This window comes from Hyperolius riggenbachi, chromosome 2, assembly GCF_040937935.1.
Source record: "Hyperolius riggenbachi isolate aHypRig1 chromosome 2, aHypRig1.pri, whole genome shotgun sequence".
NCBI lineage: Eukaryota > Metazoa > Chordata > Amphibia > Anura > Hyperoliidae > Hyperolius > Hyperolius riggenbachi.
Window position 1 is genome coordinate 330308524 of NC_090647.1, and position 27402 is coordinate 330335925.

Here is a 27402-nt window from a genome sequence, read left to right on the forward strand (position 1 = left end):
TGTATATTGAACTCCATAGTTCACTTTATCCTTTTGCGCCCATCATCTGTAGTGGCCTTCATTGAAGGTAAGAAATGCTTGTTGAGCACTCCTTCAAAAGAGCGTGCAGACAAGGACTGATGATCATCCTCAGCCACAATACTTTGGATAAATCAGCTGGAACAAATATGCAAATCAGGAACAGTCAGAACAGAAATTAGTTGATTCTACTAGTGCAGTAATAATTCAAACTAAAAAAACATATAATGCAAGAAGGAAAAGGGATTTTTTAAGTACAAGAGAAGTATAAATATGTATAAAAAGTCAAAAACGCAAGATCGCTGTATTTGTCCTTCATGAGTGACTCAAGGTATTCTAGTGAGAGGTTCAGTATTACACCTAGGTAATTAAGGGTTTAGAAAAAAAAATATCAATGACAATATTCTTCTAACCCCCTCCCTCCCCCCTCCACCTTCATATTTATTCCATGACAAGTATAAATTAAAACAATCCAGTATTATGTCACTGCATCTTATCTCTAAATACCAGGACTCCCCCTGGTATTTATCTTCCAAATACCAGGACTCCCCAAGACACAGGGGAGCCCCTTTGGATGGGGTAGCGGGGGGCTTAAATACTTGCCAGATCAGACGTCATCGGGTTACAGGTGACACTTCACCCCCCTTCCTTGGGAACACAATTGTGGTAATGTATTGACCACCGGCGTTGCTGCAGCCCACCACCAGCTCTGCAAACACCAATTAGGCAGCGGCTGCTGAGCAGAGGTCAGACCGCGGCAATGCAGGTGGCCAAAGCTTCAGCAGCATTTTGAAAAATACTTTAATCGCCAGGACCGCATCTCTGAGGGGGGCAGAGCGATCATCTGCCTGGAGTGATGATGCCAGGATATTTAAGTATTTCACCTCCAATCCTTTATCATTAAGATAGAGCCTGTCGAGAAAAGCTCTGTCGTTTTTACCTCAGGTACTCTTTAATACATATTTAAATTCTATTCTTCCACAGGATTTCTTTAAGTTACCCATAAAAGGCAGAATTCTGTTTACGAATGCCAGCAATTCTGACAGGTGCAGGCACCAACTGGGCCTTTTATCAAGTACAAATGACAACTGTAGTTAACCTAAGGGTACCTGCCATTTACTGAGTAAGGTTTACAGGTCAGGAAAATCTGGCCAGTACAGGCAAGTATCAGTGCAAAAACAAGCCTAGCATTGTGGTTTATAGCAAAGGCTATGAGGGTAAATATATAAGACAGGGTTTCTCCATAGTCAGACCTTTTTAAGGCCAATTAAACTATTACTTTCAGCCGTGTTAAATTTGGTGTGTTAACATACATTTTCCAGTGCAGGAAAAATGCACGAGAGACAGATTTTAATAAGAGCTATTCTCAACAATGAGATATACTACATTTTTCCTGCAGTGAAGTACATTTTTAAGTCTACTAAACTGAATCATAGAAAATGCACAGTAGATGCATATGCGCTGACATGCATTAATGCATGAATTTTCTAGTCTAGAGTGAACAACAATCTCATTCTTCATCTAAATCTTAGTAACAGATAACTCATTTTAACAATCTATGTACTAAAATAACTTTAAAATTTGTGCTGCACCTTAGTTAAACATTCCACAGACTGGATATGTAGCTATCCTTCCAACTAATGAAAAAGTTAAAAACAAAGTGGTATATTATCTGTACCTTTTTAAAACACACAATTATTCTTAAAGCAGAATGTTTACTAAATTTCCCAAAGATTTGGCTACGGTCATCAGATACTAAAATAGGTGATTAAAAAAGTTGTGCCATGTACACAGTATGTCTTTTACAAGGTGGATTGCACCACAGTAGGTAGCCAAATGTGTGTCCCATCAACAATCCAGGCCTTTGCAGGGGACCCAACAGGATTTAAGACCTAGAAGAAAAGAAAAAAAGATCATGGCACACATTCATACCATGAAAAGAAAGTGGGCGCACAGGCTTGTAGCCGTGAACATCAGCAATGCTGCTTAAAATTCAATCAGTATGAGACAATGAAATCAAGATATAGCTGACAAGCACATCCACTGTTAAAATTTCTGTGTATTGAACATCGAGTTAAAAAATTACAGGCAATTGAAGGATTAACGGCAACTTATTCTATTATTGGAAGAGAAGGAGTGGAGTATACAGACGGGTGCAGGATCGCCAAAGTGGTAGCGCAATAGAAACCTAATGGCAGTGTTCTCACTGCTGCGATTGCTGCCGGTCACGGATGTTATGCAATTAACAGCAATCGTAAAAAGTTACCTACAGCATTTGCCGCGATTCTCACTAAGCGCTACCGTTTTGCTACTTTTTAGTGAGAACGGTCCCTTACACATGGACAATACTAGTGATGAGCAAAAAAAGTCCACTAACATACAAAATTTCAGTTACTCCAGAAAGGAAAGAAGTTATCAGAAACCCTAGCTGTTGATCAATTAGATGGCAGCTAATTACCCAGCAGCTAGAGGATTTGCTGATTTAATTTCTATGAGAATGTTTTGCTTCTGCATGCCTCCATATTGCTTTATTACTGTAAATTGGAAATTCAGCAAGCCTGTCTGTGGGCATTTTAACTGTAAGGGTGTATGGCTGGACATGGTTGGTATATTGGAACATTATTCACAGACACATTCTTCTGCAGCCTAAACTCTCTGCAGTAAAAGGTGGAGACCAGAAGTGAAAGGAATATAAGTGGCACGATTGCAGTCTTCCTTTTAATGTCAAAATAGTAAGATAGGGCCCAGGCGATGCTCAACTAGTTTTATAATATAAATAAGGAAATAGATTTTGTAGTGACTTCCTTTCCATGTGCTGCAGCCCGCCTCCCATGACATATTCAACTCACTTTTTTATGTGTACCATCCATGTACAGCAGCCCATCTCTTGGATGTACAGCTTTCTTGTTCACCAATTCCCCTCGTCTACGTGGCGCTCCCCATCTGCAGTCTCATCCATGCCCAGCCACCCCTTGGGCAGCAATAACTTTTTTCTAGCAGTGCTACGACAAGTTAAAGCAATCCTGAAAGGACACCTGAAGTGAAAGGAATATGGAGGCTGCCATATTCATTGCTTTTTAAACAATACAAATTGCCTGGCGGTCCTGCTGATCCTCTACCTCTAATACTTTTAGCCATAGGCCCCCACCTCTTGTTTCCACCCCATTTCTTTAGCTTGTAAGCTCGCAAGGGCAGGGCTCTCACCCGTTTGTGTCATGGAATGTTATTTTAATTGCTTGCACTCTATTATACATTTATACATACATTTAACATTTTAGTCATCATGTTAAATTTGCTATTGCAATCACCTGTTCTGTATTTTGTACCAGTGTTCACATTTGATGTATATCATTGTCTGTATTATTATGTACCACATGTTTGTTTTGATACATTGTACAGCGCCACGGAATATGTTGGCGCTTTATAAATAAATTAGAATAATAATAATAATAGGCCCTGAACAAGCAGATCAGATGTCTCTGCATGAAGTCTGACTGAATTTGTTGCGTGTTTGTTGTTGGTGTCTGACTCAGATACTACTGATGCCTGAAAGATCTGCAGGACTGCCAGGCAACTGTTATGGTTGAAATGGAAAAAAATGTGGCAGCCCCGATATCCTCTCACTTCAGGTGTCCTTTAAAGGTAGAATACCTTTCTTTGTCCTCCATTTTACTTTCTATATACTGTACTTTGGCACAATTACTAAGCAGGAGCTCACTTTTAAACTTTCTGTAAATTAGGAGCATGTAATCACCATGGCCATCTGCACTCACCTTATATTGTGCTATTCAGTAAATTCAATCTAATGTTGCATGCAAACTTTATAATATCATTATTCAGCACATGCCTAATACTTTGCTAGAGGTCAGAATACTACATCATGAAAACTTACTTTGATTGTCCCTCTTTTTGTGTTTCTTCTCCCTCATTATTGAGTCTTCTCATCCTTGCCTGGACATCTTCATCTGTAAATCAAAATATAATATGTAACATTGGGCACAACTCTCTAAACCTTTTTTTTAAGTGGTGATATTGTCATTTCCGGAGGGATTTGCTTATTTGCAAATGGTTTTTCAGTGAGTCAAATTCCATAAGCTGTTTGTTCTTATTTTATCAACTGTGGTACTAAAATAAAGACAATTCTTAAAATACCAATGGAATTCATAACTTACTGTAATGAATAGCGGAGACACCGCCGCGCGGGCAGGCGGCAGGGTGGCTGTCTCCGCGTTCAAGCCGGCGGCTTTTTCCGCGCAGCAACATGTCTCTGGTTCGCCTGGTCCTTCTAGTGCACACAGATGGAGAGCTACGCGTGCGCGCACCAGGCGACAGGACCTTTATGCCAGCAGAAGGGGAATCAGCTGATCAGGCCGATCAGCTGATCCCAGCTGGACTCTGGATTGGCTGAGTGGCTGGGGCGGCGCTGTGGAGCGCTGCAAGTATATATAGCACTTGCTTTTCAGTTGCAGGTGGTCTGTCGTTGCGAATATTTACGTGTGAGCACTCAGACCTCAGTCAGATCTTACAGTGTGTTAGAACCAGCTGGAGCTAGGAATTCACACTTAGTCAGATTCCGCTTTACCTCTATTGTATTATTGTACTGTTATTATCTAGACTAGTTCCCGGGTGTTGAGACCAAGGACCTCACACCTAAGTTTAGGAGCTGTGTTACTACTGTTATTATCTAGACTAGTTCCAGGGTGTTGAGACCAAGGACCTCACACCTAAGATTAGGAACTGTGTTACTACTGTTATTATTTAGACTAGTTCCCGGGTGTTGAGACCAAGGACCTCATACTAGGATTGTGCAATACGGCTACCTGTTATGATCCCTGGCTTGGCTGACCACTCTCCTGCCTACTGATTCGGTACCTTGCCTAACTGTCTACCCGTTGCCAATCTTGTCTGTACCCGGATACCGTATCAGTCTTCTGTTTATGTACTTTATCTGCTCGTGTGTTGCCGACTCGGCCTGTATGACCCTTCTGGCGGTCACTCGTCCCTTGGGTGAGCAGCCTCACTGTACTCCCTACGACACCAACCCTCTAGGTGTCCATTTACTGTAAAGGTTACCTGCTCCACAGGAAGACCTCCTGCAGTCCAGTCAGAGGACTCTAACCCATATGAGTCCACTGGCTGCAGTACAGTCTGATTCCCAGCCCATCAGGGAATCCTTGGCTGCAGTACGGTCTGATTCCCAAATCCATCAGGGAATCCTTGGCTGCAGTACAGTCTCCATCTCTTCCTCTTAAAGAGGTTAGTTTCGACATAGTCAGAGGCCACCTGCTCCTCAGGTGTTCACTGGCTGCAGTGCAGTCCAATTCCCTGCTCTTCAGGGAATTCTCGGCTGCAGTGGTGTCTGTATCTCCCGCTCCTCGGGAGATCACTTATCTTACTGTTGCACCAAACACTTACACTACATTAGGTGTCCTGTGTCAAGCTATACGTGTATTATTGGCGATTCTGCAGATCACCATATAATCAGGTATAGCATCTGTATTATTGGTGATACTGCAGATCACCAATAATCAGATATTTTCTGTGTGCTGACACCAATCGTTACACTTACAGTCGGAAATGATAAATTACAGACAAAGTTGATAAAAGAAAGCACGTGTGTCAATTTATTTACGCTATGTTCGGTGGTAATAAAGTTTTAGCCTGCTCTTATTAATCACCGCTCTCAACCTGTTCTAATTTATCTCCCCAGTAAATAGGAAGCAGTGGTAAGACTAAAGAGAAAATGGAATGGAGCCTTTTGAGCAAGTGTTGTATATGTTTAAAATGCTACAAAGAAGAAGGCAGAGAAGGAGAAGGGTCTGCATAATTGCAAGACATGTTTTTAGACCAAGGACAGTCCTGCCACAGCGGTAATGGAATGGATCTACATCTAGTAATGGAATGCCGCACGAGGGGGATTGGGGAGACAGCAACCTATAGTACAGGGAGGGAGGGATAGAGAAGACAGCTACCTATACTACAGGGAGGGAGGATAGGGGAGACAGCTACCTACACTACAGGGAGGAGGGGATGGGGAGACAACTACCTTTACTACAGGGAGGGAAGATAGCTACCTATACTACAGGGAGGGGGGGATAGGGGAGACAACTACCTATTGTAATGCCTGGCAGATCTCCTGCTTTCTTTTAAGCCACTATGCCCCAATCTATCACCACCTTCTTCACCCTATGTGGCGCGTCCCCGCTTGAACGGGAGGTGAAGAGCAACACCTGCCCGACTTCGGTTACACCCAGGCCTTGGAGGTGCAAGGTATAGCAGCTGAGGCCTAGAAAGCCAGAGTACCACCAGAACAAAGAGACTATGTAGCTGGGTGATGGAAGAGGCTACACAGGTTGTCACAGGAGTAATGAACAAGGGAGCAAGATTACCCAGAGCAACTGCAGCTCTGGGCTTCCGATACCGCCACAAATAAACAAGACACAATGGCTGCTCAGTGCGACACCGCACTGAGTCTCTGATCTGAGTAACAAGACAGACAACAGACTGGCTGTTAGCGAACAAGATACAATGGTTGCCCAGGGCAACCGTCGCCTGAGCCTTTAACTGAGTAACAAGACAGACAACAGAGAGACAGACGGAATGTTTGCCAATCTAGTCGCTGCCCCAGCGATAGCAAGCATCCACACTGACATAGACAAGACAAACTGGTAGGAGCGTAATTAATAGCAACTGCTGCTTTAGTCACGTCCTCAGGAACAGAGCAAACAGGAAAAATACCAGTCACCAATGTGGTGAAGGCAGTCTCCAGCTAGCAGGAAGGTAGGACTTCACTGTACCCCGCGGGTGTAGTGAACGTCCAGGCAGGCAAGGTAATACAAAGCAAGGCAATACAAAATACAACTTTAACAGCATGGACCCAGCAACAACTCAGGCAAGCTGAACGCTATGTTGGGCGAAGTATGGAATGAGAGGCAGACTTTTATGTAGACATCAGCCAATGGAAACTGGCGTGCAAATTCCCACACAGCTAAATGGTAATCATGCAGTCCTGTGCTACACTGATTGAAAGCGGCAAGCTGTCTGGGAATGCAAGGAACTCTCATTGCAAATGCATGCCAGATTATGCAACCACATGCATGTAAGAAATCCACAACTGTCTGACTGCAGTTCAACTGCAACCAGCCATAGGTGGATTCATGACAACATCCTGAGCTACTCTGAACTACAGTGTGCTTGCAAAAAGCAAAGACTCTCATGACAAATGCAAACAAAACCAAGCAACCAAACGCAGGCAGAAACCGCTGCAACTGGCAGGAGGGATCCTTACACCTATACTAAAGGGAGAGAAGATAGGGGAGGCAGCTTCCTATACTACAGGGTGTGTGTGTGTGTAGGGGGGAGGGGGGGGGAGTAGGGGAGACAACCACCTATAATACAGGGAGGGAGGGAGGGAAAGAGGAGACAACTATCTTTACTACAGGGATAGGGGAGACAACTACCTATACTACAGGGAGGGGGGTAGGGGAGACAGCTACCTCTATGCTAAAGGGAAACAGGGATGGGGGAGACAGCTTCATACCCTACAAGGAGGGAGGGGATAGGGGAGCCAGCTATCTATACTACAGTGAGGGGGGATAGGGGAGACAGCAACCGATACTACAGAGAGAGTGTGAATGGGGGAGAATTCTTAATATAAAGCATGCGTCAGTATACTAACGGCTTGGTAAGGATAAGATTCTTAATTTGCTGACAAGCTCTAACACAGTCAGCTTATTCAGGCAATAAACAATATTTAACAATGCTTTATCTATTCTGTACTATGCCACATACGTTACTATTACCCTATTAGTGAATTGAGCCCATGCAGTTTATACTTCATGCACATTAAAGATATAGCTACAGATGACAGAAAAGAGGGCTTATACAATCATAACAATAATCCTCAAGATAAGAACATGTGAACCTTTGTAGGTTTATGCAGTAAAAAAGGAACTTGCCAATCTGCAACAATACATGCAGTAGAAAGAAGAGTAACCTGCAGCAACCAATTCTGACTGTCAATGCTGGGATACATTAACCAGTTCAGCCTACAGGTGTTTTCATCTCAAGGACAGAAGCAATTTTCACCTGTCAGCACTCCTCTCATTCATTCGCCAATAACATTATCACTACTCATCACACGTAAATGATCTATATCTTGTTTCATTCGCCACAAACTAAGATTTTTATGGGCGATACTTGTTTTCAGCAATTACTTTATTTACTGTGCATTTTATAGGGAAATGCAGAAAAAGAAATACACTATTTCTCCAATTCCATCCCCTATAGTGGCTGGATGGTGTAATGGTTAAGGGCTCTGCCTCTGACACAGGAGACCAGGGTTCGAATCTCGGCTCTGCCTATTCAGTAAGCGCGCCTATTCAGTAGGAGACCTTTGGCAAGTCTCCCTAACACTGCTACTGCCTATAGAGCGCGTCCTAGTGGCTGCTGCTCTGGCGTTTTGAGTCCGCCAGGAGAAAAGGGCGATATAATTGTCTTGTCTAGTATTAAAATAAGCACCGCAACTGTAAAAAAAACTCACCCATTTTATTTGCCCATTAGTCCCGCCCAGCACAATATTTAAATTACCGTATGTTCCTAGTACAATGTATGACGCCAATATATTAGGACATAAAGTTGTATTTTTTCTGTTTTGGTTTTTTTGTGTCCTGTCAATTGTAAGCCAGTATGTACTAAAAAAAAACAGAAATATACCCTCATGACATACATATAAAAAAAGCTAAGTCTTTAAGGCAACTATTTATGGATTTATTTATTTTTTTACAGTTTTTTTTCAACGTCTGTTTGCTTGGTAACTGAGGCAGAGGGGAGGGGGCTTTGGAAGGGATTAATTATATTATTTTTTTATTTAAAAATTTGTTGTGTGTAATTTAACTTTTCGCCACTAGATGGCAATAGAAGCATTCCCTGGATTACCAGGAAGTGTTTTTTTCTTTTTCTTTCATTCACGATCTTTAAAGAGAACCCGAGGTGTGTTTAAAGAATGTTATCTGCATACAGAGGCTGGATCTGCCTATACAGCCCAGCCTCTGTTGCTATCCCAAACCCCACTAAGGTCCCCCTGCACTCTGCAATCCCTCATAAATCACAGCCATGCTGTGAGGCTGTGTTTACATCTGTAGTGTCAGTCTCAGCTGCTCCCCCGCCTCCTGCATAGCTCCGGTCCCTGCCCCGTCCCTTCCCTCCAATCAGCAGGGAGGGAAGGGATGCAGGCGGGGACTGGAGTTCTGCAGGAGGCGGGGAGAGCAGCAGACTGACACTATAGAAATAAACACATCCAGCTCTGACAAGCTGTTTGTCAGCAGCGTGGCTGTGATTTATGAGGGATTGCAGAGTGCAGGGGGACGTTAGGGGGGTTTGGGATAGCAACAGAGGCTGGGCTGTATAGGCAGATCCAGCCTCTGTATGCAGATAATATTCTTCAAACCCACCTCGGGTTCTCTTTAATATGAATGGATATGGCCCCTGATCGGGGTCAACTCACATAAAAAACAGTGGCTAATATATGTGGGGCAAATAGAGATGGCCAGTTCTAGAAAAAGAATTTATAGAAAAGCAAATTATTGATTTGTCAGATACTTGATTAGTACTTCTCATACAGGTTGATTCCAAACCAGTGTACACATAAAACAAGAGGGAGATATGATCACATGGTTGTGACCAGTAAGTCAGAAAGTGACAAATCAATGTTCACGTGCTTCTAAAATGAACTGAACTTGCATCCGTTTGTGCAGATCCTGAGGATGGTTGTAAAGACATACAATGGTGACGTGGAGAAATATGGGGAATGCCAATATGAAAAGGGTCCTTTCTTTCATGCAGGAAGCACAATTGTGACTCTACACCCACATCCCAGTATAGATGTATGTGCTTAATTTATTATGATCTATCTATGATTATTATGATCATTGAAAGCCACCTCCTTACTCCCCCTACCTTGTTCATAGTAGGATGTATCTGTGGTATTGCACCTCATTTTGCTTGTCTTGCTAGGGGTTATTTGCACTGTGCCTCAATAAATAAGTCCAATAGAACGAATCTGGGCAATGAATATTTTTGTAACTACATGACAATATATCCAAATAAATGAAAATAAAGATTACGAAAAAAAACAATTACCACAAGAATGTCCTTCAACATCATCCAGGAGATTGGCTGTGGAGGCTGCTGTACCTAGGCTATATTTTATGTTAAGGATAAAAAAAATTTAAGTGCATTTTGAAATGGCCCGTGTAACTACAGTAGATTCCCATAGTGAATGGCGCTAATAAAAAAAACTTTGGGCCAGTCAGCAAGACTGCACAATATTTTACGAATCACTTGGCCTATAGCATTTAAAGTATACCAGACTCAAGGCAAAGCTACTTTAACGGAGGTATGTTCATGTTGGTTCCACACCTCTCTACAGTGTCCTTTCCTCATTCCTCCTGGTCCCCATAATCACTCCTTGAAAACGGTGACCTTCAGCTAAAGTAAACTTTTCAGACAGGAAGAGACAGGCTTGCAGTTATATTCCCTCCTATCACCCTCTCATTCCCTTCTCTTTCCTGCCCTATTCACTCTCTTAGGCTGAAAAATTATATCACTAGATATCAAAAACGAACATTGCATCTTCATCAGAAAGCATTGTATGAAAATTGTGTGCAATTCACATATATACATAAAATCACATACAAAACACATTGTGAATAATTGCGCAGTTCAAAAGGTGATTTTTGTGCAGCCCATAGACTTCTATTATAAATGATTTTGCTTGCGTTATTCTTATAAGTTTGCTCCCAGCCTTAAAACAAACCTAAAGCCAATCTGGATCTACAAAAACACACATTAGCGTAAAGGGCATTTCAAATAAAATAATTTTGTACCATTACTGTCTTTCACCCGTCCATCCTTTCTATTATTTTTCATCCTTCAAAATTGTTATTTTCACCCAAAATGGCTAAGACCTCTTCAGCTCTTTCATGTCATCACTGGCTTCTGTGGCCACGCATGCTGTGCTGCGGAGGGCGCTGCACAGCTCATGCACTGCCTTCTGTGTACTGATCCTGCATGCTGCGGCTAGGATGGGCAGGAAATGGGAGGTTTTGTAGGCAGAGGTAGGTGGGACAAAAGGCAAAGCCAGAAAGGTCTGCTTTGCCGCTCCATATTTTATCAGTATTGGACCTGTTTAGTCAAATACTTTACCTACCTATTTTGGTGACAAGGGGGCACCAAGAGGAGCAGGGACAGAGCAACCTGCTATGTGTGCCTTAAAGGCTCATGACTATATGATTTATTTTTTAAATCGCTTCAGGTTTACTTTAACCTCCTGAGCAGTATGCCCGACACTGTATCAGGCATACCGCTCGTTGGCCTCAGGAGTCCCCCAGGAATAATTTATTAGACTAGATTATTTATTAGACTAGATTATTAGATTTACTTTGTCACGCCCTCCCTTTGAAAAAGCCAGAAGTCCGGCGAAACATGTCAGGACAGCGTGGCTTGGCGTCCTGAGGCTGCTCACACTCGCTGACTGCCGCTGCTATACACTGCCTGGCCGTCTCCTAGCTGATCCTTTGCTTCTTCCATGCCCTCTTAACCTGCAACTTGGGTCTGTCCAGGGCATTCCGGCAATTACCTTATCAGGAGGATTGCAAGGACTTTGTCTGAGACAAAGGAAGCAAGCTATACTGAATAATCAACACGCTGACTGGAGCTGACTCGACAGCACTCATCTGGTACTGTATGCACTGCCTGGCTGGCAGTTTGGAATTTGCTTTATGTTCACCTGCATTACTATGTACTTTGCTCCATACAGTCTGTCGCTCCTGTCTGTCCCCTGATGGACTCTGTCTTGCGTACTACTGCTATCACTTTTCATAAAAGGATTTGCAAGTTCTATCAAGTCTGACTCTCTGCTCCAAATGTGCTGCTTATAACTGCCTGCTGCTGCTGGACTTTTTGTTGCATTTAAACAAGAATCAGAGTACTTGCTTAACTGGCACTTCTACCTTATGCTTGCTTTGACATGGCCGCTATGCCCTGCTGGACAGTGCCCTTTATTAACCCTCCTGGCGGTTAGTTGTTTTTGCCAAAAAGGCAAAAATCCTTTTTTTTTAATTTTTTTTTTTTTGTTTCATGTAAAGCTACCAGAGTGGTAGCTACATGAAACACCACTAGAGGGCGCATGTGTCCCTCTAGTGCGATCGTCGCCGGCATCAATAGCAAACAGGGGAACGCGTATATAACGTGTTCCCCTGTTTGGCTTCTCCTGTCGCCATGGCGACGATCGGAATGACGTCATGGACGTCAGCCGACGTCCTGACGTCAGACGCCTCCGATCCAGCCCATAGCGCTGCCCGGAACTCATTGGTCCGGGCAGCGCAGGGCTCTGGCGGGGGGGGGGCCCTGTTGCGCCGCTGCGTGCGGGCGATCGCCGCAGAGCGGCGGCGATCAAGCTGTACGCGCGGCTAGCAAAGTGCTAGCTGCGCGTACAGCATTTTAAATGAAGAAAATCGCCCCACCAGGGGCTGAGATATCTTCCTGCGCGGCATAGCCCGAGCTCAGCTCGGGCTTACCGCCAGGAAGGTTAATTGACTGCAGAACTATGTGATCAATTGCAACAGACTTTATAGATAAGTTCAGGAATTGAATATTTATTGTGTGCACGTCATTTAAACAAGAAGAGGAACTGATCTTTGCATGGGAACCATATATTTGACCAACGGCCCTAATTATATGAGATGTATCTCTATGATAGAACTAGGTAGCCAGGAGTGAATGGTGATGTGTATATGTGGTATGGATTGGCGATGAGCTGACGGCCATTGGGTTCTTCTTTTTTAGGTTATATGTGTGTATGTGTTTTTTTGATATTTTATAATTAATTATAATAAAATTTTAATATTTTAACAAATATTTTTCTCCTGTGTTGTTTGGAGTATATGCCCTGCTTTAATACCTCCTAATTGTTCTTGTATAATTTATTAGATCTATTGGCTGCGAAAGCTTTTAGCTAGCACTAGGCTAGCTAGTACAGGTAGCCGGCAACCCCCGATCACCTGCTATCCCCACGATTTAGCCACTTATACATTACCCAGCCTGGCTCCAGCGATCGGCACAGCCTCCCTGCACAGCTCCGGTCTTCTCTATGGGGAGGATCGGGACTGCGCATTACGTCATGACGTTGGCGAAGTCATGACATCATGTACAATCCTCCCCATAGAGAAGAGCAGAGCTGTGTGGGGAGGCTGTGCTAGAGCCAGGCTGGGTAATGTATAAGCGGGGGGATCGGGGGCTATCAGGGGGTGCCGGCCACCTGTACTACCTAGCCTAGTGCTAGCTAAAGCTGTTACAGCCAATAGATCTAATAGATTTCTCCTGGGACTCTAAGGCAGCAAAACCTCCTGAGCGGCGCAATGCTCAGAAGGTTAAAAGGGAGCTGAACACCAAAAACGAACTCCCTTTAAGCTGGGAACAACTACAGGCACTTCGTGGAAGTTCAAAGCACCCGTGGCGATTTGCATAATAATGAATGTGCTGCAATTTCACAGACCGATTTTGATTTGGCTACTATAGCCACCAATGTGATTACTTCAGCATCACTACCAAACTGCTGCAAGCAGCGTTTTGCGATTACCGTATATACTCGCAAGCAAGCCGAATTTTTGACCCCCCAAAAGTGGGCCAAAAGTTGGGGGGTCGGCTTGCTTGCGAGTCATGTGTGGGTGGGTGGGTGGATAGGTGCTGTCCCTCCCCGCTCCCCCCGCGGCCACCGCTGCTATTACCTTAGGCGGCGCCGCTGCCTCTATCCCCGTCCTCCTCCGGTAACTCATTCACAGCAGCGCGCCCCCCGCTGCTGTGATGACGCAGGAAACCATAGAGAGCGGTTCCCATAGTAACGGCATCACGCTACAGGAAGCCGCTCTCTATGGTTTCCTCGTCATCACAGCAGCGAGAGGCGCGCTGCTGTGAATGAGTTACTACCGGAGGAGGACGGGGATAGAGGAAGCGGCGCCGCCTGAGGTAATAGCAGCAGCGGCGGCCGCAGGGGGAGCGGGGAGGGACAGCACCTACCCACCCATACTGGGGCATTATGCTAGCTATATGGGGCACTATACTAGCTATAATGGGGCACTATACTAGCTATACTGGGGGCACTATACTAGCTATACTGGGGGCACTATACTAGCTATACTGGGGGCACTATACTAGCTATACTGGGAGCACTATACTAGCTATACTGGGGGCACTATACTAGCTATACTGGGGGCACTATACTAGCTATAATGGGGCACTATACTAGCTATAATGGGGCACTATACTAGCTATACTGGGGGCACTATACTAGCTATACTGGGGGCACTATACTAGCTATACTGGGGGCACTATACTAGCTATACTGGGGGCACTATACTAGCTATACTGGGGGTACTATACTAACTATACTGAGCACTATACTAGCTAAACTGGGGCACTTCACTAGCTATACTGAGCACTATACTAGCTATACTGAGCACTATACTAGCTATACTGAGCACTATACTAGCTATACTGGGGCATTTTACTAGCTATACTGAGTACTACCTACCTATACTGAGCACTATACTAGCTAAACTGGGGCACTTCACTAGCTATAATGAGCACTATACTAGCTATACTGAGCACTATACTAGCTATAATGAGCACTATACTAGCTATACTGGGGCATTTTACTTGCTATACTGAGCACTACCTACCTATACTGGGCACTATACTAGCTATACTGGGACATACTGGGGGGATCACGCGGCCAGCGTTTCCTACCCCGGCTTACATGAGGGTCAATCATTTTTTCCTGTTTTTTGGGGTAAAAGTGGGGGGGTCGGCTTACATGCGGGTCGGCTTGCTTGCGAGTATATACGGTACTCAGCAATCTTAACGCTGCTAGTGGGACCTCCACCATTAGGATCCATTGCCAAAGCACGCCTAGTATTTCCCAGCCCTTTGGAAGGTTCGCAATTGGTGCGAGCTGATCCCAAGAACCTTGTCTATACTGTACAAAGGTCTCCATCCTGAGTTTACATATTAGCTCACAACTCAGCAGACAGCTGGGAGATCAAAGTACATTAGCTCTTTAACCACTTCAGGACCACAGTCTTTTCGCCCCTTAAGGACCAAAGCCTTTTTCTCCATTCAGACCACTGCAGCTTTCACGGTTTATTGCTCGGTCATACAACCTACCACCTAAATGAATTTTACCTCCTTTTCTTGTCACTAATACAGCTTTCTTTTGCTGCTATTTGATTGCTGCTGCGAGTTTTAGTTTTTATTATATTCATCAAAAAAGACATGAATTTTGGCAAAAAAATGACTTTTTTAACTTGCTGTGCTGACATTTTTCAAATAAAGTAAAATTTCCTATACATTTGAGCGCGAAAGTTATTCTGCTACATGTCTTTAATAAAAAAAAACCATTCAGTGTATATTTATTGGATTGGGTAAAAGTTATAGCGTTTACAAACTATGGTGCCAAAAGTGAATTCTCCCATTTTCAAGCATCTCTGACTTTTCTGCGCACCTGTCAGGTTTCATGAGGGGCTAAAATTCCAGGATAGTACAAATACCCCCCAAATGACCCCATTTTGGAAAGAAGACATCCCAAAGTATTCAGTGAGAGGCATGGTGAGTTCATAAAAGATTTTATTTTTTGTCACAAGTTAGCGGAAAATGACACTTTCTGACAAAAAAAAGAAAAAAAAAAGTTTCCATTTCTTCTAACTTGCGACAAAAAAAAATGAAATCTGCCACAGACTCACTATGCTCCTCTCTGAATACCTTGAAGTGTCTACTTTCCAAAATGGGGTCATTTGTGGGGTGTGTTCACTGTCCTGGCATTTTGGGGGGTGCCTAATTGTAAGCACCCCTGTAAAGCCTAAAGATGCTCATTGGACTTTTGGCCCCTTAGCGCAGTTAGGCTGCAAAAAAGTGCCACACATGTGGTATTGCCGTACTCAGGAGAAGTAGTATAATGTGTTTTGGGGTGTATTTTTACACATACCCATGCTGGGTGGGAGAAATATCTCCGTAAATGACAATTGTTTAATTTTTTTTACACACAATTGTCTATTTATAGAGATATTTCTCCCACTCAGCATGGGTATGTGTAAAAATACACCCCAAAACACATTATACTACTTCTCCTGAGTACGGCGATACCACATGTGTGGCACTTTTTTGCACCCTAACTGCGCTAAGGGGCCCATAGTTCAATGAGTACCTTTAGGATTTCACAGGTCATTTTGAGAAATTTCGTTTCAAGACTACTCCTCACGGTTTAGGGCCCCTAAAATGCCAGGACAGTATAGGAACCCCACAAATTACCCCATTTTAGAAAGAAGACACCCCAAGGTATTCTGTTAGGAGGATGGTGAGTTCATAGAAGATTTTTTTTTTTTTGTCACAAGTTAGCGGAAATTGATTTTAATTGTTTTTTTTCACAAAGTGTCATTTTCCGCTAACTTGTGACAAAAAATAAAATCTTCTATGAACTCACCATACTCCTAACGGAATACCTTGGGGTGTCTTCTTTCTAAAATGGGGTCATTTGTGGGGTTCCTATACTGCCCTGGCATTTTAGGGGCCCTAAACCGTGAGGAGTAGTCTTGAAACCAAATGTCGCAAAATGACCTGTGAAATCCTAAAGGTACTCATTGGACTTTGGGCCTCTTAGCGCACTTAGGGTGCAAAAAAGTGCCACACATGTGGTACCGCCGTACTCAGGAGAAGTAGTATAATGTGTTTTGGGGTGTATTTTTACACATACCCATGCTGGGTGGGAGAAATATCTCTGTAAATGACAATTGTTTGATTTTTTTTACACACAATTGTCCATTTACAGAGAGATTTCTCCCACCCAGCATGGGTATGTGTAAAAATACACCCCAAAACACAATATACTACTTCTTCTGAGTACGGCGATACCACATGTGTGACACTTTTTTGCAACCTAGGTGCGCTAAGGGGCCTAACGTCCTATTCACAGGTCATTTTGAGGCATTTGGATTCTAGACTACTGCTCACGGTTTAGGGCCCCTAAAATGCCAGGGCAGTATAGGAACCCCACAAGTGACCCCATTTTAGAAAGAAGACACCCCAAGGTATTCTGTTAGGAGTATGGTGAGTTCATAGAAGATTTTTTTTTTTTGTCACAAGTTAGCGGAAAATGACACTTTGTGAAAAAAAAACAATACATATCAATTTCCGCTAACTTGTGACAAAAAATAAAATCTTCTATGAACTCATCATACACCTAACAGAATACTTTGGGTGTCTTCTTTCTAAAATGGGGTCACTTGTGGGGTTCCTATACTGCCCTGGCATTTTAGGGGCCCTAAACCGTGAGGAGTAGTCTTGAACCCAAATGTCTCAAAATGACCTGTGAAATCCTAAAGGTACTCATTGGACTTTGGGCCCCTTAGCACAGTTAGGCTGCAAAAAAGTGTCACACATGTGGTATCGCCGTACTCAGAAGAAGTAGTATAATGTGTTTTGTGGTGTATTTTTACATATAACCATGCTGGGTGGGAGAAATATCTCTGTAAATGACACATTTTTGATTTTTTTTACACACAATTGTCCATTTACAGAGAGATTTCTCCCACCCAGCATGGGTATGTGTAAAAATACACCACAAAACACATTATAATACTTCTCCTGAGTATGGCGATACCACATGTGTGACACTTTTTTGCAGCCTAGGTGCGCTAAGGGGCCCAACGTCCTATTCACAGGTCATTTTGAGGCATTTGTTTTCTAGACTACTCCTCACGGTTTAGGGCCCCTAAAATGCCAGGGCAGTATAGGAACCCCACAAGTGACCCCATTTTAGAAAGAAGACACCCCAAGGTATTCCGTTAGGGGTATGGTGAGTTCATAGAAGATTTTATTTTTTGTCACAAGTTAGTGAAAAATGACACTTTGTGAAAAAAACAATAAAAATCCAATTTCCGCTAACTTTTGACAAAAAATTAAATCTTCTATGAACTCATCATACACCTAACAGAATACCTTGGGGTGTCTTCTTTCTAAAATGGGGTCACTTGTGGGGTTCCTATACTGCCCTGGCATTTTACGGGCCCAAAACTGTGAGTAGTCTGGAAACCAAATTTCTCAAAATGACTGTTCAGGGGTATAAGCATCTGCAAATTTTGATGACAGGTGGTCTATGAGGGGGCAAATTTTGTGGAACCGGTCATAAGCAGGGTGGCCTCTTAGATGACAGGATGTTTTGGGCCTGATCTGATGGATAGGAGTGCTAGGGGGGTGACAGGAGGTGATTGATGGGTGTCTCAGGGGGCGGTTAGAGGGGAAAATAGATGCAATCAATGCACTGGGGAGGTGATCGGAAGGGGGTCTGAGGGGGATCTGAGGGTTTGGCCGAGTGATCAGGAGCCCACACAGGGCAAATTAGGGCCTGATCTGATGGGTAGGTGTGCTAGGGGGTGACAGGAGGTGATTGATGGGTGTTTCAAGGTGTGATTAGAGGGGGGAAATAGATGCAAGCAATGCACTAGCGAGGTGATCAGGGCTGGGGTCTGAGGACGTTCTGAGGTGTGGGCGGGTGATTGGGTGCCCGCAAGGGGCAGATTAGGGTCTAATCTGATGGGTAACCGTGACAGGTGGTGATAGGGGGTGATTGATGGGTAATTAGTGGGTGTTTAGAGGAGAGAAGAGATGTAAACACTGCACTTGGGAGGTGATCTGATGTCGGATCTGCGGGCGATCTATTGGTGTGGGTGGGTGATCAGATTGCCCGCAAGGGGCAGGTTAGGGGCTGATTGATGGGTGGCAGTGACAGGGGGTGATTGATGGGTGGCAGTGACAGGGGGTGATTGATGGGTGGCAGTGACAGGGGGTGATTGATAGGTGATTGACAGGTGATAAGTGGGTTATTACAGGGAATAACAGATGTAAATATTGCACTGGCGAATTGATAAGGGGGGTCTGAGGGCAATCTGAGCGTGTGGGCGGGTGATTGGGTTCCCGCAAGGGGCAGATTAGGGTCTAATCTGATGGGTAACAGTGACAGGTGGTGATTGATGGGTAATTAGTGGGTGTTTAGAGGAGAGAAGAGAGGTAAACACTGCACTTGGGAGGTGATCTGATGTCGGATCTGCGGGCGATCTATTGGTGTGGGTGGGTGATCAGATTGCCCGCAAGGGGCAGGTTAGGGGCTGATTGATGGGTGGCAGTGACAGGGGGTGATTGATGGGTGGCAGTGACAGGGGGTGATTGATAGGTGATCAGTGGGTTGTTACAGGGAATAACAGATGTAAATATTGCACTGGCGAATTGATAAGGGGGGGTCTGAGGGCAATCTGAGCGTGTGGGCGGGTGATTGGGTGCCCGCAAGGGGTAGATTAGGGTCTAATCTGATGGGTAACAGTGACAGGTGGTGATAGGGGGTGATTGATGGGTGATTGATGGGTAATTAGTGGGTGTTTAGAGGAGAGAATAGATGTAAACAATGGATTTGGGAGGTGATCTGATGTCGGATCTGCGGGCGATCTATTGGTGTGGGGGGGTGATCAGATTGCCCGCAAGGGGCAGGTTAGGGGCTGATTGATGGGTGGCAGTGACAGGGGGTGATTGACGGGTGATTGACAGGTGATTGACAGGTGATCAGGGGGGATAGATGCATATAGTACACGGGGGGGGGAGTCTGGGGGGGGGGGGGGGGTCTGGGGAGAATCTGAGGGGTGGGGGGTGATCAGGAGGGGGCAGTGGGCAGGGGGGGGGATAAAAAAAATAGCGTTGACAGATAGTGACAGGGAGTGATTGATGGGTGATTAGGGGGGTGACTGGGTGCAAACAGTGGTCTGGGGGGTGGGCAGGGGGGGGTCTGAGGGGTGCTGTGGGCGATCAGGGGGCAGGGGGGGGGAAATCAGTGTGCTTGGGTGCAGACTAGGGTGGCTGCAGCCTGCCCTGGTGGTCCCTCGGACACTGGGACCACCAGGGCAGGAGGCAGCCAGTATAATAGGCTTTGTATACATTACAAAGTCTATTATACATTGTTTCAGCGGCGATCCGGGTGCTAGTAACCCGCCAGCGCTTCCGAACGGCCGGCGGGTTACTACGAGCGGTGGGTGGAGCCAGTCCCCGGCGGCTGATCGCGTCACGAATGACGCGATCGCCGCATAGCCACTCCCGCAGCCGCCCCCGCCGATGGGCGTATTGCGGTCGTTTGGGCCCGGTCTTTGCCGCCGCCCATCGGCTGGGGGCGGTCGTTAAGTGGTTAAGCTTATCATTGTAAACATGGCCCCACTGGGGCAATTATAATGCATATTGAGTATTGTTCTTTTTACTTTTTGAAAAAATTCTATAAAAACCTTTGAAACTAAAATACATTAGCTCATTACTTGTCGAGAGGGAAGAATTAAACAAGCTGTTCTCTATAAAAACATGTAGGGTAGATTTCTCTATATTCTTCTCTCCTGTGCAAGAGTTCAGGTCTGCTTTAACCTAGGAGCACCCAGGTGTTCAGTTTACTTTAAGGAGAGTGAATAGGGTGGGGAAGAGGAGTTTGATGGCAAGGAACATGGCTGCAAGCCTACCTCTTTCTGTCTGAAAATTTCATTTTAGTAGAAAATCAAAATTGTGAACAAGTAAATATGAGGATCAGTGGGGGAACGAGAAGAAAAACCAGACAACCCACAGAAATCTGTACATCAAGCATAAATGTAATGTGCTTACCTAGGTAGCTTTGCCTCAGGTCAGGTATACTTCAATAAACCTACATTTTAGAATGAGCCTTGAGATCTGAGAGCACAGTTACTAAATGTGGCCACACACCATACAATTTTGAAAATATCTGTTAAATTCAACAAAAGCAATCAATTTTTCTGACTGATTGTAACATCTCAAGAATCTGACCAATGTGCCACACACCTGCGCTCAATTTTTCCCCAGTTATGATAAAAATGTTTGGTTACTCTGAGAAAATTGCCTGGGTGTATATATTAATACATTTACAATCTACCACACACACCATTACATTTTCATAAAAATTGATCAGAAAAATCCACCATTCCCGATCAACTTTTAATAAAATGCTCAAATAAAAATAAATTTTTACATTTTTTCTGGAAATTTGATCTTTTTTTCTCAAATTGCCATAAAATTGGACATTTTATTGTATCATATGTGGCCACCTTGACTTATATTTTGTAACTGAATGTATGTCTTTAGCAAAGAACAGTAAATTCCATTTATTTCACACCGGAAACACAAGAACATCTGTATTTATAATAATGTCCTTATATGTATACATGAACTTAATGATTTAGCTAAATGCAAAGCAGTCTGAGAATACTGTAGGTACTGTAGGTGCTCAGAAGCTGCATGGCTAGTGGTAAAGATCATAAAGAAGATGAAGTCTGCACACTCGCTGGTTGTAAAGTCCAAAGGGCTTTTTATTCCAAGATCCCAGGTACAGCAGAACGGCTGACATGTTTCGGATCAGTATCCTTACTCATAGCCTTACATAACTGACATCTTATTCGGACATATATACTCCAAGTACCGCCTCTCAGGGCGTGCATTCTTGGAGAGAATAACTGACAATTAAAAATGTAAAAGTACAGAGCTCTCATACTACTGATGATGCTACTGGCCTAGCAGATCATAAAAGACTTACAATTAGTCAGGGCTCATTTCCACTATCGCGAATTCGCATGCGTTTTTCGCATGCAAATTCGCATAGCAATACAAGTGAATGGGAGTGTTTCCACTTGTCAGGATTCCTTTGCGTTTTTCTGTGCAGAAAAAATTCGCATGGCAGAGCCATCAGAATTCGCATACCGCATACCGCTATGCGAATCGCATACAATGCATTTAATAGGAAATTCGCATGAGGTTTGGGTATGCGAATTTTCATGCGAATTCGCACAGAAACAATGGAAAAGCACACCAGCACTGCCATGGTTAAATTCGCATACATCGTCATCCATGCGAATTCGCGTGCGAATACGCATGAAAATTCGCATGGACCCGCATGCGAATTTCGCATCCGCATGCGAATTTTTACCGCGGCGATTCGCACCGCACAAGTGGAAATGCAGCCTCATCTTTATTACATATATGCAAAAAACTGCAAAAATACAAAAGTACAGAGTAAGTTCAACCTTTTTGACACACTCATGGATGTTAATAGATTTGTAAGATCACTTATGTTAAAGAAACACTTCCTTTCACAAGCTCCTTCTCATACACAATTGACTCGTGCACCGACCCCATTGCCTGAGATTCCCTTATTTCAGGATACTTGCACTCTTATTACAGCACACCAACTAGCAGCAGAGAATGCTCCCCAATGTACAGAAGCCCCACCCCCCCCCAAAGGGAGACCCATTGTGTCAGGGATTGGTTCCCTTGGGGAGAGATTGGGGGAATGGCTGGATTCCCACCTGCAGCCTTTAGTTTTGAGATTACCTGGTCTGATTAAAGACACCAAACCTGTTTTGGCATAGTCTACATGATGTGGGTTGGAAATCCCATTATAAATGGGTAACCCTAGATGTAAAAGCGTTGTACTCCTCGATTCCTCATGACCTGGCCATTGTGGCCTTGGAGTTTCATCTCTCCCATTACAGTTATTTTTCGACCTCGTTACAGGCTTATATCCAAGTGGTTACTGAGTTTTTACTCACACACAATTATTTTTGTTTTGACGGGGGGTTTCTATCTCCAGAGATGCGGAGCTTCTATAGGGGCGAAATTTTCGCCCTCTCTCACCAACCTCTAGATGGGGTGGTGGGAGGAGATCCGCATCTTTGGGCAGATGAACCCCTTTTCTGAATCTATTGTTTGGTATGGTCGTTTCATTGATGATCTCCTCCTGATTTGGCAGGGGACAGATGAAGCTCTGGATCGTTTTGTGACATATTTAAATACCAATGACTTCAATCTAATCTTCACCCATAAAGTTAACGATAGCCAGATTGACTTCTTCGACATTACCCTGTTAGGATGTATATCGACGAACAGGATAGAGACTAAGACCTTTAGAAAGCCATGTGCTGGGAATTCTGTCTTACAAGCTACTAGTTGTCACCCTAAGAACACGATTAAGGGTGTTCCAGTTGGAGAATATATCCGAGCCAGGAGGAACTGCTCCACTAATGAGTTCGCAGTACAGGAGTTTTCCACTTTGAGATCACGTTTTAAAGGGAACCAGAGAGGAACGGGGGGGGGGGGGGGGGGGGGAGGGGGTGAAAAAAGAAAAAGATTTTATACATACCTGGGGCTTCTTCCAGCCCCATAAGCCTGAATCGCTCCCACGCCGCCGTCCTCAGCTTCCTGGATCCGCCGGTACCGGGCCCGTCACTTCCGGCGGACGCAGCCAATTGTCCGCATCACAGGGGCTCCCTCCATACATGTACGCATGCGGCTGTGCAGTAAGCAGCCACATGCGTATCTGTATGGGGAGAGCACCCTGTGATGCGGAGAATTGGTCGCGTCCGCCGGCCGACTTGCCGACTCGCGGCAATGACGGGACCCGGTGGCGGCGGATCCAGGCAGCGGAGGACGGCGGCGTGGGAGCGATCCGTGCGTATGGGGCTGGAGGAAGCCCCAGGTATGTATATTGCATCCTCTCTGGTTCCCTTTAAGCTTAGGGGATACTCTGACTCTGATCTGGAAAGAGCGCAAAGAATTGCCATGTCTAGAGACAGGGACTCTTTTCTCAGGATCAATTCAGAGAACACAATGGACCCAGACCGTAGAGTTAATTCTGTGAACTTCACAACGGCATACAGCCAGCAATACAATAAGGTTATTAATATTAAAAAATATATTTCAGTTCTCTATGCTGATGAGAAGTTGCAGAAAATTTTGGAACCTGGTTGCAGGTTTTCATATAAGAGAGCTCCATCACTGGCAATGACACTCTCCCTTAAGGTGGCCACACACGATACAATAAAATGATCCGATTTTACAGTAATTCGATAAAAACGATCGTATCTCTCGAAAAAATTGAAAGCTTTTTTTTCCATTCAACTGAAAAATCTGATCGGATTTCCCGTTTTTTTCGATTTAAATCGATCCGGAGAGCCAGATATTTCTCTACAATTTCTACTAAAGATTGTATGGTGTGTGTTGGATTGTTAATTTATTAATATACACACCCTAGCAATTTTCTCTGAGTTTCCAATCATTTTTATCACAATTGAGGAAAAAATTTAACATAGGTGTGTGGTACATTGGTCATATTTTTGAAATGTTACAATCAGTCAGAAAAATTGATTGCAATTCTTAAATTTAACAGATATTTAAAAAAATTGTATTGGTTGTCCACTGTGGGGTTCTTCAGCTGTGGTTTTTCTACCTGTAACTATTGTTTCTGTCATCGTTCCTCGCAACATGTTATTTCAGTTACTAATCATAAAACTTTCCCTTTGCGGCAGTTCATTAACTGCAACACTAAGTCTGTCATTTACATTGTCACCTGTATAATTTGTAATTTACAGTACGTGGGTTGCACCACTCGCTGTTTGAGACAAAAAATCTCTGACCATTTTAATGGTGCCTCATGGAAGACAGATAGTGTGAGTAATGTGGAGAGACATTACAGGGAGAAACATGGCAGAGATATGCAAGGTTTCACCGTTCAGGGTGTTGAGAGGGTCGTTGTCCCTGCGAGACGGGGTGATGTATACAAAAAGTCGCGGATGAGAGAGGCATTTTGGATTCTACAGTTGGGCACCAGGGAACCTAATAGCCTTAATGCTAGGTGGGATATTAATTTTACATACTTTTATCTTTTTATTATTATTGTTTTTGTACTTTTGTATTTTTGTTGTTTTTTTGCATACTGTATATGTAATAAAGATGACTAATTATAAGTCTTTTATGCTCTGCTAGGTCAGTAGCATCATCAGTAGTATGAGAGCTCTGTACCTTTACATTTTTAGTTGTCAGCTGTTCTCTCCAAGAATACACACCCTGAGAGGCGGTACTTGGAGTATATATGTCCGATTAAGATGTCAGTTTTGTAAGGCTATGAGTAAGGATACTGATCCGAAACATGTCAGCCGTTCTGCTGTATCTGTGATCTTGGAATAAAAACCTTTTGGACTTTACAACCAGCGAGTGTGCGGACTTCATCTTCTTTATGATCCAGTCTATGCAACTTGGCTTCCAGCACCTCATGTATGGTACAAGAGGTAGAGCGGTATCTCTCTATTGTGTATCACTAGAGGTACAGGTTGCAAGCTCCCACTACTGATCATGTAATGAAGACGTTTTTTAGAACGACATGCCTGAAACAATTTGACTTTACCATAATTACATACCATATATCTGTACTCACATCCTGTAAAAAACAGGTTCTCTTTCCAGTTTAACAGTTTTGTACTAGACCACTGTTTTAACATTTCAGGGGTATGCATCTCCTTTTGAAAGCCTGTCCAAGTACGCTGTGGAATGGTAAAGTCTACCTCAAGTACCCCTTGATACAGATATATTTAATAGTCGCACAGTCCCCAAGCATTTATTATTGCAGTTCAGGTTTGCGGATTTGCTTATGGTATCCCAACTAGTGGTCCTCAAGGATAACCGGTGATACATTATTATATATTAGTTTATAAAATCAACTAAACCTTCCAAAGACCCTTCCTATGTGAACACAAATATAAAAGAGAGCAGTGGGCGCACTGGTGAAAAAAAGCAGCCTAGGTCAGAATTCTCAGGGTCAGTCCTCAAACCCCAAACAGTTCAGAGTCAATATAAACACTAGGAGGACCTGGCGCTCGATGGCTGGAGGATGCAATGTCCCTGCTGCTTGCAGGTACTGTTTTCACATATTTAATACAGCGGCTGTTTTTCAGGGACATTGCATCCTTCATCCATCGAGCACCAGGTCCTCCTAGTGTTTATATTGACTTCATATGTGAAAGATAAAACATTTATTTGTTGAATTCTCTATTGGCAAAACATAGGCTGTAGATATGATGCTCAACCCTTGTGTGGACTACAGAGAAATCCTACTCAAAACCAGACAGTAATTTTCACCTTGGCTGATTGGCTTTTTTCCTACTTTTTATCCGAAAGTCAGAAATCACAATCACTGTTACCCTTCAAACAGCTTATTACCAAACACATGTAATAATAATAATAATAATAATAATAATAATAATAATCATAGTGAAGGAAAAAAATATTGTTACATGGTAATAAAAGATACACTTGATGCTTGAGCAGATGTTTTCTCTTTGATTTCCTCATCTTTGTCTTCTCAGAAAATGCCCGGGCAATCTCCAGCAACTTTTTCCTGGTGGCTAAAATGCACAAAGTATTTATTAGGGGCAGATGTAATAACTATGGAAAATTCTAGGTGAAGTTTACTTTTTGAAACTATAAAACCATGCCTAGTAACTGCAGGATGTCTTATGAGACTGATCACAATCAGTCAGGTGGAAATATGTATATGGCCATGTATATAATGAAAGTAGGCTGGCTGCTCCTAAGCATTCCGTACATAAGTAGATGTCAGCAGAACATACATGATGCCCCGCAGCTACTGACCAAAACTAACGTACACCAACACAGTGTCCTACTTACTGAACCCAATTACTTTTCATTCTGGTAAACGACTGATATCTTCCTAATAATGACGATTTACTTGTATCATATTGCACCAGTAGAAGAAACATTTTTGCTGAAATATTTTATTCTGTATTATTGACTTTGCCCCTAGTTTTGTACTCCCCGGTGAAGCACCAAGTTACTGCTTTCATACTGTTGCATCCTACCACCCTCACAGTCCTCTGGCCAGCATCGTTCCCAAAATAACGACAAAGAACGCCATTATTGATCAATCTAATGAATTAAAAACATTGCAGCAATCTTTATGCTATATATTTATTATTATTTATTTATTTGTTGTATTTATAAAGCGCCAACATATTACAGCCTTAAGGGTAATAAAATTACATTTCCACTTCGATTTGCAGCCAGCTAAACATTTCCAAAAGTAACTAAGTTTGAACTATACTTCTCTGCCACATTGGACACAGTAGTGTTTCTTTTTTTTCACAGATTTTATTTATTTTTGCAAGATATGCATTCAGTCCCACATAACTGGGAAAAAGTAACAATAAGAGGTAGCCCGTAAACATTGAGGGGTCCCATGCAAAAAACATCCAAATGCATGAAATATTCGATTTGACAGTCAGTCCTAACAAAAGAAACAACAACACTACAATTACCACCTATATTCCTTCAGCCCATTCATTAAACCTGGTAAGCCTGGGAACAGGGTTTAGGCCTCTTTCAGATGGACAGGCCCATAAGCACACAGTTCAGCGTTCCATCTGCCACCCACAAGCGCCATTTGGGTGTCAGTGT

General features: G+C 43.5%; 1 protein-coding gene across 6 annotated transcripts in view; it reads right to left on the reverse strand.

Moving 5' to 3' along the window:
• Nucleotides 1–1713: 1713 nt before the first annotated feature.
• The window catches only part of CUEDC1 (CUE domain containing 1), a 228980-nt gene continuing 203291 nt past the window's right edge, over nucleotides 1714–27402 (reverse strand). For all 6 annotated transcript variants that reach the window (XM_068269335.1, XM_068269338.1, XM_068269339.1 and 3 more), the window contains exons 9-12: nucleotides 26240–26333; nucleotides 10159–10217; nucleotides 3911–3983; nucleotides 1714–1910 (exon numbers count right to left, since the gene is read on the reverse strand). In XM_068269335.1, the coding sequence (XP_068125436.1) occupies nucleotides 1904–1910; nucleotides 3911–3983; nucleotides 10159–10217; nucleotides 26240–26333 (233 nt within the window). In that variant the 3' untranslated portion in view covers nucleotides 1714–1903. The remainder of the gene's footprint in view (nucleotides 1911–3910; nucleotides 3984–10158; nucleotides 10218–26239; nucleotides 26334–27402) is intronic.